The sequence below is a fragment of the Saccopteryx leptura genome, chromosome 2 (genome assembly GCF_036850995.1).
Source record: "Saccopteryx leptura isolate mSacLep1 chromosome 2, mSacLep1_pri_phased_curated, whole genome shotgun sequence".
Taxonomy (NCBI): domain Eukaryota; kingdom Metazoa; phylum Chordata; class Mammalia; order Chiroptera; family Emballonuridae; genus Saccopteryx; species Saccopteryx leptura.
The window spans coordinates 343,340,876-343,353,054 of NC_089504.1; the positions used below are offsets into that span (position 1 = coordinate 343,340,876).

The window sequence follows — 12,179 nt, forward strand, 5'->3', positions numbered from 1 at the left end:
AGTTGGGATTGTCAGTGCTCAGGGGAATGCCGTTGGCTCTGTGCCTTTATGTATTTGTGAAGTTGTAGCCTGGTGGGGCCAAACAGTAGGACTGGGCTTGAAAGATTATTTACTGCTGCTGACTCTCTCTCCCTGTCCTGGGGCAATGTGAAAATGGAGCTCTGGCTTCAAATCACTTCAGAGTCTTGGCCTTTCTTCCTTCTTTGACCTAGGGAGACTGAAATGACAAGCATGTGTGAGCTAGCTCTTCTGTGCACAGATCCCCTCCTCTCTTAGCCAGTCTCTGAAACTCCCCAGTTCCTCATAATCCAATTGAAGGCCTCCTTTTCTCATCTTTACCGTCAAACTCACACCTCAGTAAAGTGCTTCATTTTACCAGCAAACAGATTCCTTGCTTACTTTTCCCCCTGTAGAGCAATATTTGGTTTATAGCTTGAAAGGTCACTGTTACAGCAGAATACAAATGTTAAAGAAGTCCAAGCATCTAGGTGCCTTGGAAATGTGCTAAATGTACCTCTGTTTGTATTTAAGAAGTTGTTGTTTCAAAACATTGTGTATGTGTGTGTGTCTTTAGTGTACTGTAGCATCAGTATTCTCAGATATTCATGTGTCTGAAAATCTCCAAATCATTTGACTTTTGGATGCATTATGTGTCTTTTTTTGTTTTGTTTTAACCATCTTGCCCAGCCTATTTGTTTTGTCTTACACTCAAACAAATTTGGACTTCAGGTCTCTAGCAACCAATAGTGTGGGGTGAGGATAAAAAATGTATTAGAGCACCAAGATTGACAGGGTCCTGCCCCTCTTGGGAGGGATTTCCTATATTTTAGTAGAATTTATTTTGATTCGTTTTTGATTATTCCACTAGAGGGCAGTTAAGGAACAGACATGACTTAGAATGTAGACCCTTTTTTAAAGAGCAAGATTCCTCCCTTTTTTTTTTTTTTTTTTTTTTTGGTATTTTTCTGAAGTGAGAAGGCAGAGAGACAGACTCCCACATGTGCCCGACTGGGATCCACCCGGCAAACCCACCAGGGAGTGATGCTCTGCCCCTCTGAGGCGTTGCTCCATTGCAACCAGAGCCATTCTAGTGCCTGAGGCATGGGCCATAGAGCCATCCTCAGTGCCCGGGCCAACTTGCTCCCATGGAGCCTTGGCTGCAGGAGGCGAAGAGAGAGACAGAGAGAAAGGAGAGGGGCAGGGGTGGAGAAACTGATGGACGCTTCTCCTGTGTGCCCTGGCCAGGAATTGAACCCTGGACTTCCACACACTGGGCCAGTGCTCTACTGCTGAGCCAACTGGCCAGGGCTGGAGCAAGATCACCCTTTAGCTCAAGTTGAAGGCAGACAATATCCATGGTTAGGTTTACTTGAGTATTGGCTCCCAGTGTGAGCACAGATAATGGTGCTTGAAGAGGAGCGTCGTTAGAGCCTCAAATCAGTGTTTTTGAGGATGTGGTAGGCATTAATTTCTAGCACAATAGCTGACAAATATTGTTAACTCAATCCTTTCATAGAAAATGTTTGTCTCTGTCACTTTGCCATCAGGTAGCTCCCCAGTCACTCTCTATCATATTGCCCTTCTCTGTTTTCTTCCTAGCTCTTAATCACTGTGTAAAGTTACCTAGTTTATGTTTTTGTTTATAGTCTATCTCCCCTTACCCCCTTCAGTGCTGTATCTGTAGCTTAGCGCAGTGAATGTCTGGCACATGGTAGGCATTCAGAATATTGGAAGGAAGGAACATTTGCTAGGAAAAGCAGTAACTATTCAGGTATATTGTGTGCATTTGTTTTACTTTTTTTTTGTACCTTTCTGAAACTGGAAACGGGGAGAGACAGTCAGACAGACTCCCACATGCGCCTGACCGGGATCCACCGGCACGCCCACCAGGGGGCGACGCTCTGCCCACCAGGGGGTGATGCTGTGCCCCTCCGGGGCATCGCTCTGTTGCGACCAGAGCCACTCTAGTACCTGGGGCAGAGGCCAAGGAGCCATCCCCAGCGCCCGGGCCATCTTTGCTCCAATGGAGCCTCGCTGCGGGAAGGGAAGAGAGAGACAGAGAGGAAGGAGAGGGGGAGGGGTGGAGAAGCAGATGGGCGCTTCTCCTGTGTGCCCTGGCCGGGAATCGAACGCGGGACTTCTGCACGCCAGGTCGATGCTCTACCACTGAGCCAACCGGCCAGGGCCTGTTTTACTTTTGATTTCTGAGAAAACAATCTAACCCAACCTGACATATCTGGCCTCCTTTTCCTCAACTTTGGTTCTGACCGATGGGAAGAATGAGGGTGGATGCTTTCCTGAGTCTCTCTCCTCTCCCCCGCTCTAGCTCGCCAGCAAAGCGCGGACAGAGAAGGAGGAGAAGCTGAGCCAGGCTTATGCAATCAGCGCTGGTGTTTCCCTAGAGGGCCAGCAGCTCTTCCAGACCATTCACAAGACGTGAGTAGGGGGAGCAGAGGGGTCCCTTTTTTGAGGGGTGATGCTTCTTGGCTCTGCTCTCTGGTGGCTGACTTTCAGGTAGTTTTGTTCCTGAAAGTCACCAGGGAAGCTGTACGTTGGCAGTACCTAGGCATCCAGGGATGTGGGTTCTTGTTGGCTTTATATACAGAATGGTGTAATTGTGGACAGGTTGTCTTCTCTGGGCTTCAGTTTCTCAGTCTTCATTTTCTTCATCTGTAACACTTAGTTTTGGATTAGACTGTCTCTAAAAGTCCCTTCCAGACGTAGTATTTCATAATTTAGAACTAGTGATTTCTTTGCCTTTTATGATTTTAATCTTGTACCATTCTCTGAAAGCTTGTACAGTTTTATGAAAGAAAAGTTGTATCTATTTTACTCTACCCAATTGTACATTGGGGTGAACATAGGGAGTTAAGGAGAGCAGAAAGCCACCACCTATTACCACCTCCTAAAAGACATTTTGTCACAGCAGAGTCATTTGACTCTCTGCTAGCTTTCCCTAGTTGCTGAAAAACGGAAACATTTGACACTCCCCCTCCCCTGCTGCCTTCTGTTACCCTATTTAACCACCTGGGTCTGGTGCACAGATGGCAGCTGGCATCAGAGCTGTTTGAGGCCATGCTGTGAGTATCTGAACATTTACAGGTATGTGAAGGAATGCTCTTAGTAGTATCAGCTGTCCTGGGTTTCCCTAAGTGCGAACTGGAATGGGTTTTCCCCGTCTGGCAAGTGCCCAGCTGTCTGATAATTGAGGGACCAGTTTGAGGAGCAGTTTCCATTTTAGGTGGTAGGCAGAGTACAGATTACAATAAGATGGAGTATTTGTTCTCTTGTCTTTCCAAAGGTGCCATTTCCCCCTAGGACAAAGGTTGGCAAACTCTAGCCCGCAGGCCAAATCCGCTTATTGGTTTAGATATCGTCTGGCAGTTTTTGTGGTGCAGTGGCAGAGTTCAGCAGTTGTGACAGATTGTATGGCCTGCAAAACTTAAAATATTTTCTTTCTGACCTTTTGTATAAAATGTTTACCAACACCTGCCTTGGACTGCTTCTTAAATCGAATCTAGTGGCCTGAGCCTAGCTGTTTATTTGTAACTCAATTTGGTTTGGACTTCTGGGGCTGCCACCAAGTTTTTTATGGTTTTCTGGGTCCCTAATACTTCAGAGCAACTCTTCTGGGCCCTCCTCAGAGTAAATGTGCATCAGTTTAATTGCTTTGTCTAGCCGGTGGTGCCCAGGAAATGTTTCTTGGCTACTCCTCTGTATGGGCTGCTGGCATCTAGTGTTGGCTAAGTGGTAAGCTGGGAACTTGGGGTCAGCAGAAGGTATGGGATTCCTGCAAGAGGTAACTTTCACCTGTTCTCTTTCCTTCCAGCATTAAAGACTGTAAATGGCAAGAAAAAAACATCATAGTCATGGAAGAAGTTGTTATTACACCCCCATATCAAGTGGAAAACTGTAAAGGCAAAGAAGGGAGTGCACTGAGCCATGTACGCAAAATAGTAAGTAAAGTAGCCATGGAACTTGAGATAGAGGGTGATTCCTTGGCCTTCACCCTCCAGCGTCAGGGCAGGACAGTGTGCTGCAGTCCCTGCCTCCTCTGACAGCCAGCTTGCGAGGAGCTCTGCCTAGCCTCCCTGCCTCCCTGCATGGTGCTGCTTTGCACCTGTGGCTTGGACACTGCTGCGGGGTGGGCCTACTGGGTAGTGTGGAATAAAGCCAGTGGTCATTTGCAATGTGTGTATCTGTACTGTGTGGCTTTTTGGAATTCCATAGTATTGGGCCTGAATAGTTCCTCTCATTTCAGAAAGGGCTGGGTGGTATAAATCAGTTGTCGTGGGCATCTCTGACCCTGCATATATCACCTGACTTTTTAGATTGAGTTGTAGTTTTTAGATTTATAATGAGCAGTGAAAGATCAAGACTAATTCCCCATCAGTTTTCCATTCTGTACTTGTGTGAAGAAGGGAGAGGGATTTTTGGATCGTAATAATCTCTCTTCAATTTCTATTTTAGTTTATAGATTCACCTTTTAGCCCATCTTAGCTGAAGCTGCAAAAAATGTGGCTGAAACAGGAGATCCCCCACCTGCCTTGTTGGAAGGGCCAGCAGACAGCAAGGGCAAAGGCGCCTGAATGATCCGTGGGCTGGTCAGCCAGGATGGGGCTGTCGAAACCTGGAGTGAACTGTTTGAGAGGCCTTGCGTGCCTATCGCCTTTTCTGACCTAGGCTGACTGGTCTCTTTCAGGTTGAAAAACATTTTAGAGATGTGGAAAGCCAAAAGATACTGCAGCGTTCACAAGCCCAGCAACCACAGAAGGAGGCTGCCCTGTCATCCTGAGTCCACATACATGGAGGACTCTTCCAGCATCCAGCCAAGGCGGCGATGGTGGTGGCGTCAGCGGAGGCAGGCCGGGGGAGGGAAGGGATCCTGTATTTCCTGCTGGCTCTTGTTAACAAAGGGTCAGCATTTCTAAATCTTAGACTTGAACAAACAAAACACCCAACAAAAAAGAACAAGAGAATAATTTAAAAGTTGAATCATTACTTGACTAACTGACTTTGGTCCACCATGTCCTTTTCACAGCCCCCTTCTGGAACAGTCACCTTGTTAATTTTATTTTTGAAAATTATTTTCTGGCTCTACCCTTTCACCTCTGACTTTCTTTTCCTAGTCTGTCCCTGCCATTCTGTTTTTATAAGTGGCTACACTTGCCTTCTGAATGATTGAAAGAAACTTTTAAATAATCTCTTCCAAAATAAAAGTAACAAGCTGACTGTGATACTCAAGTTGAGACTAGAACAGCAGACAGAGGTCTCACTTTAAATTTTTTTTTCTTTTTCTTTTTTTGCACAGGGCATGGCTTGAATTAGTTTTATTTTTCTTAACTTTAAATATATATATGAAAATATATATTAAAATGTTCTCTAAATATTTTCTGCTTCTTGCAGGTCTCTTTTTACTAGATCATGGCCACTCTTTCCACCTCATCCCTCTGGAAATAAATATATATGGCCCTCCCCACCACTCATAGCCAAGCAACTAACTTGACTTAGTTCACAGCAAGAATCTCCGTCAGCAGTTCGTAGAGCCAGTGGGTACAGATGGGATTTGGCTTGAGGGTTCCTGATGGTTTTTAGTCTTTATGTGTGTACCAGTCTCACACTTGGCTGAAACCTTGGGATTCTTCCTCTGCCTTTTGTCTCACTTCCTGGTGGTAGAAGAACCTCCTTACCACTCCCCTGTCTCCTAGACGGGAGAGTCTGCTGCCCGCTCTGCAGTGTCCTCTGCAGAACTGATCTGCACAGCAAATCTCTGCTCCTCCTTGAGGGACGATATTCTTTCATCAGAAACCTGGATTCCACCCATCCTGACTTCTCTTTAAGTGTGCATCCAGAATCACTAGCCCAGAAGAAAGCTTGGGTTACCTAGAGTTTCTGTTCTGCCAACCTCCTGCTTTTAGGCCCGTCCCCACTCCGTTTAAATTTTACAAGCTTATGACAGTTTGTATGTGCTCAGCCGATGGGCAGAAAACCTGGAAAGAATTTTGGACTTGAGCCCACCAGTTTGTCTGGTTTGGATAACCTGCTGAGAGCTAAAACTGGCATCCATTGGCCCAGTGGCGGTCCAGTGGGGCAGTGTGCCACCATCTGAGTATCGGGCACTGAGTGGGATGTGGGTGATGCTCACGTGACTGGCTAGAGCTTTGGGGGTGGGGTGGGGGTTAACTACTATTTTTTTTTGGCCATGATCTCTTTCCCCTTCCTTTTTTTTTAATTAAATAAATGGATCAAAATTAAATAATTCAAGCCGTGCCTTCAAAATGAAATTTTTTTTTTAGTATTGTTTAGCAAAACAATAAAAACCCAAATTTTTTTAACCATCACTCATGTCTCAGGTTTGTGAGTGCTTTAGAGGCCCCTGAGGGAGGGGATGTGTGTTTTCCTTTGGCTTTTCCCTTTAGAGTCTTTGCTTCCTACTCTTTACCTACTTTCTTCTGCTCCCTGAGAACTCAAACAGAAATAGATTACAAAATGTATAATTTAAGAAGAGCATCCAGGGTTGGGAGTTGTGTGTAAGTGGAGTAGGAGAGTAACCGGGCTGGGTACATGCATAAGAGCTTTTGTAACCGGACTATTTAAAGGAAAAATGAGAGAAGACTGAGAAGTGAACTTTCGTATTCACTTGCTATTGGCCAGAACTTAATTTAAATTATCTTGCTTTAGTCTGCATGGAAATGTAGACTTCTGGAGAAGGGAAAACAGAAGAGACCTTGCAAGATCTAGAGAGCCTAAAGGTATGATTAAAGGAGTGAAGGTGATTAATGGGAACTAGCAAGCCCAGTAACCTCTGTGCCACATGTCCTGTGTTATCACTTAATCTCTAGGTCTGTGAATGGGAGACAGTGGATACTAACTTTCTGGTAGGAAGCTTTTGTGACTCTTCAGTCTTAGCTTATGAAGTTTTGTGGGGGACTTTAACCCTTTGAGTAGTATGAACATTCATGTATGTCCTTGTGCCTCCTGACCAGAGTACAATTGATTTATTTTAAAATATGTAAGGCAACATTATAAAGCAAATGTGGCCCTGGCCGGTTGGCTCAATGGTAGAGCGTCGGCCTGGCGTGTGGAAGTCCCGGATTCGATTCCCAGCCAGGGCACACAGGAGAAGCGCCCATCTGCTTCTCCACCCCTCCCCCTCTCCTTCCTCTCTGTCTGTCTCTTCCCCTCCCGCAGCGAGGCTCCATTGGAGCAAAGATGGCCCAGGCGCTGAGGATGGCTCCATGGCCTTTGCCTCAGGCGCTAGAGTGGCTCTGGTCGCAACAGAGCGATGCCCCGGTGGGCAGAGCATCGCCCCCTGGTGGGCGTGCTGGGTGGATCCCGGTCGGGCGCATGCGGGAGTCTGTCTGACTGCCTCCCCGTTTCCAGCTTCAGAAAGATACAAAAAAAAAAAAAAAAAAAGCAATTGTATGTTTCTTGTTTCCATAAATTGGTTATCAAACAAACATGATTTTAAGTTAATAAAACTGGAACTGGAATTTCATTTTGTGGAAAAAAAACTCCTGGGGGTTAGTGAGCATGAAAAAAACTCAGTACTCAAAGGGTTAAGCAGTTTAAGAGACAGAGTTAGTACAGGCAGTGAGGTATAGAAGAACAAAGGCTTTGGAGACAAATAGTTGGGTTCAAATCCTTACATCTTTGTTTCCTTACTTTGTGACTATAATTTCACCTGTCAACTTTAGTTTCTCCAACTATAAAAATGAACCAATACCCATCTATAATTGGTGTGAAGGGTTAAATAAGATATTTTAAATGCCTAATAGTTAGAAGGTGTTCTGTAAATGTTAATGTAAATAGCTTGGTCCTGAGATGGTTAAATCTGGAGATAAGATTGGATTAGATAATTCTCAGAGGCTCTAACTTTGTTTTAGATGGCATTTTAAGTGAGGCTATTGCGTAAAACATTTGGGCAGGTGTAGGGGCCTCAGAGCCTGCCCTCTCAGTCTCTCACAGATCTCATCCTTATCTCTTTTCTGGAGTCTCTGAGGAATTTTGTTTTTTAGTATATGTGCTGCCTAAGTGAGCGTGAGTTTTGTTTTTTTATTAATTTTATTTTTATTTTATTTTTTATTAGAGAGAGAAGGGGACAGATAGGAAGGGAGGGAGATGAGAAGCTTCAACTTGTAATTGTGGCACCTTAGTCCATTGATTGCTTCTCATACGTGCCTTGACCACAGAGCCGCACCTATGATCCTATGCTTGAGCTGGTAAGCCCGTGCTCAAGCTGGCGGACCTTGGGATTTCAAACCTGGGTCCTCAGTGTTCCAGGCTGATGCTCTATCCACTGTGCCACCCCCCCGGTCAGGTTGATTTTTTTTTTTTTAATTTATTGGTCTTTAGTGAGAGAGGAAGAGAGACAGACAAGAATATCGATCTGCTCCTGTATGTGCCTTGACCAGGAATCGAACCAGCAACCTCTGTGCTTCTAAATGATGCCCTAACCAATTGAGCTATCTGGCCGGGGCAGAATTTCTTTGATTATAATTTCAAAACTACTTATTTTACAGACAGAAGGGGAGTAAGCTTTACTGGGGTGAGCGACCTGTGGAGAGTGCCACTGCTGCTTGTGGCAGAGCTGGAACAAAGCCCCAGGCTTTACTCACTCATGGGCTCCTATTACTGCTTTGTGAGTTTCCAAACTGTTGGCATGTATACTGTTGATGTCTGTTTGCCAGGTTTAGGATGGAACACAGAGCAGACAGGTGAGTGGCAGAAATTACCCCCTAGATTTAAAGAACTTTGAACTGTGAAGAGTGTGGTGCAGAAGTCTTCCATTTATGTTGAAATGTACAGGTAGTTTTGTACTGTCTCCTTGACTTTGAGACCTTCTCCTTCCTCTCCAGATAAATAAATTGGGCACTGCACCTCTATACCGCAGTGCCCAATTACCTTCTCATTGCCACATGTGCCTTTGGGTTTACTGCAGTTTAAGTCTGAGAAGCTCATTACTGATTTCTGTTTAGTGTTTTGAAAACTTAGAAATTGCTTAAGCACTTCAGTATTTGTTCAGGGGCTCCAGCCTGGGAAGCAGTGTTGCAGGATAAAAGTTCCTTGACAGGTTTCAGGCTAAGAATGTGTGTGTCAAAATCTGTTCTCTGATAAGACATGCTGGTTAGGAAGGAGTAGAGGGTTTTCAGTCATACAGAAACACAATCTACTGTCCTGTTGTTTGGGGGGATACTGTGGTGAGAATGTATAAAGTTAGAGTCTACAGTATACAAGCTGAGTGGTTGGTGCCAGAGAATTCCCTTTTAAGAAACCTGAAATCCTTGGCCTATACCGCCTAAACTTCAGGGATTTAACGTAACACCATGAAGTACCTTACAGGTGAGAAAGGGATGCTCTTGGGCTGCCTCCACTGGTGATGGACTACTGCTGGGTATAAAGTTTCAAAACAAATTCATTCTTTTATGTTCTTTCATGGTTTGTTACTGGAAAGCTAGAAAAGGCAAACATTTATCATCTACCACCTAAGACATTGTTAACATCTTTCAGATCCTCTAGATTCTAAGATGCTTTTTTCCTGCCCCTTGCATTTATGAAAATGCAGTGCACTTCACAATGTCAAAAGACTTGTCACCTCATTCCTTCATCCCTGGCCCAAAAATTCACTCTGTAATCTGTTGGCATGATAGACTTGTTATATATTAGAGGTATGAGGTTGGGTGATTTCTGAGATTACTTCTAGCCTCAATAATCATATCTTCTCTGTTTTGCTTCAAAGCCACCTCTGAGGCCCTGGCCGGTTGGCTCAGTGGTAGAGCGTCAGCCTGGTGTGCAAGGGGTCCTGGGTTCGATTCCCGGCCAGGGCACACAGGAGAAGCGCCCATCTGCTTCTCCACCCCTCCCCCTCTCCTTCCTCTCTGTCTCTCTCTTCCCCTCCCGCAGCGAGGCTCCATTGGAGTGAGGATGGCCCGGGTGCTGGGGATGGCTCCTTGGCCTCTGCCCCAGGCGCTAGAGTGGCTCTGGTCGCAACAGAGCGACACCCCGGAGGGGCAGAGCATCGCCCCCTGGTGGGCGTGCCGGGTGAATCCCGGTTGGGCACATGCGGGAGTCTGTCTGACTGTCTCTCCCCGTTTCCAGCTTCGGAAAAATACCAAAAACAAAAACAAAAAACCCACCTCTGATATCCTTGATAATTAAAATGGAAAGCAATTTCTGTAATTTGTTTATATTATATGTCATGTGGCATGTGTGACTTGTATTATATTTATCTTCACTGGCCTAATGGGGAATTTTGAGGGTCCAAGGCAAGGATTATGATTTATACATTTTTGTATTATTATTGCCAAGCACCCAGCCATTGAGATAAGACTGAAGGTAGAGTTTTGAAAGTCAGCAGTTTAATAATTTAGTTGCCTGAGACAAATTGAAAAGTGATCCAGGACTGACTGGGTTTTGAAGAAAGCTTGAAGTCAAGTTTGGAAAGAGGTCAAGGGATCAGTAAAGGACATGGGAGGAAATGGGAAGGAAGGTGTACCTTGTTCCAGCTTGAGAAGCATCAGGGCTTGCCCTCAGGTTTCTCCAGAGCAGATGCCAGCAACTAGGACCAAGGCTGGTCAGATTGTGCCTTCCCCAATTTTCAATTTTGTTGAAAAGCTTTGCCCTGGCCGGATAGCTCCGTTGGTTAGAGCATTGTCCTGATACACAAAGGTTGTGGGTTTGATCTCTGGTCAGGCACATGCAGGAACAGATTGATGTTTTTCTCTCTCTCTCCCCCTCTCCTCCCACCCCTCTTAAAAATCAATAAAGAAAAATGTCTTGCCTGACCAGGAGGTGGCGCAGTGAATAGAGCATGGGACTGGGATATAGAGAACCCAGGTTCAAAACCCCAAGGTCACCGGCTTGAGCAAGGCTCACTGGCTTGAGCCCAAAGGTTGCTGGCTTGAGCAAGAGGTCACTCACTCTGCTGTAGCCCCCTGGTCAAGGCACATATGAGAATGCAGTCAGTTAACAACTAAGGTGCCTCAACAAAATGATGCTTCTCATCTCCCTTCCTGTCTGTGTGTTCCTGTCTGTCCCTCTCTCTGACTCTGTCTCTTCCAAAAAAGTAAAAAAGAAAAATGTCTTAAAGTGGAACAGAGTTTCTTCCTGAACTGGTGAAGTGAGGGTAAGGCATACTCTAATGACTTCTCAACTGACCTCTCCTCTCTTGCCCCCAACTAATTCTGATGCTGACTCCAGAGGTAGTCTTCAGTGGAGGGACTAACAAGTAGTTTCTTTTTCTAATCTGGCCCCCTTTATTCTGGTCTCTGGCTAGAAGTAGTTGCTTATGCATTACTATGGGAGGTATGTGAACTGCTTTAAAGAGAATATTCTGGGGTGGACTCTAAGATGTGATTTAAGCTGAAATTTGAAGAACAAGGTGCCAGCAAAGTGCTTGGATAGAAGGAACAGCATATGGACAAGTTGAGGTTGACAAGAGGTTGAGATGTTTAGGAACTGCTAGAAGAGCAGTGGCTGAAGTCTTGTCAGCAGAATGGAGAGATAGGCAGGAACCACATCATGCAGGGCCTTATTGCCATTGTAGGACTGGAATTTGTTCTTGGCACAGTGGGGAACTGTTAAGAGGATTTTAAGATGTTAAGGGATTTAATCTGATGTTTGGCAACAACAGTGGAAGCAGAAAGACAGACTTGTGTCAAAAGGCTATTGAAGTAGTCAGGCAAGAGGTGGTGGTAACAAATGATTTCAGGACTGATAGGACTTGCTAATGGATTGGATGTGAGGGCAAGGTGGTGAGGGCAAGAGGAACTAAGAATGACTTCAGCATGGATGACCAATGTGAGAGGAAAAGGTTTGTGGAAAAACCAAGAGTTTTGTTAGGCCACTTGTCTTGCTCATGAAACACTGAAGAAAAGATGGCAGCTGGGCAGTTGTAGAGTGAACCTGGAATTCAGAGGGGAGGACTAGGCGCTAGCTAGACATTTAGTTGTTACCTTGTTATGAGCTCCATGAAGATGGGATGAGATCCATGGCCATGGTAGATAATTTGACCTCAGATAGGAGGGGGCCCTTCCTTCGTAAAGAGGAAGAAAGGAGAAGACTAGTACAGTTGAAGGTGAGTTTGTAGATTTGGCAGGGTGCTAAGAGTGAGGGAGGAAGTATCCTGTTGGCTCAGTAAACACTAAGGGAAATGCATAAGATTGCAGAGTTCCCTTTTG

General features: G+C 45.2%; 1 protein-coding gene across 1 annotated transcript in view; it reads left to right on the plus strand.

Annotated features, from left to right (window-relative positions):
• The window catches only part of LSM12 (LSM12 homolog), a 30,307-nt gene extending 23,966 nt beyond the window's left edge, over window positions 1-6,341 (plus strand). Inside the window, exons 3-5 of the mRNA XM_066364023.1 lie at window positions 2,327-2,436; window positions 3,830-3,956; window positions 4,703-6,341. Coding sequence (XP_066220120.1) covers window positions 2,327-2,436; window positions 3,830-3,956; window positions 4,703-4,795 — 330 coding nt within the window. The 3' untranslated portion in view covers window positions 4,796-6,341. The remainder of the gene's footprint in view (window positions 1-2,326; window positions 2,437-3,829; window positions 3,957-4,702) is intronic.
• The last annotated feature ends 5,838 nt before the right edge of the window (window positions 6,342-12,179 follow it).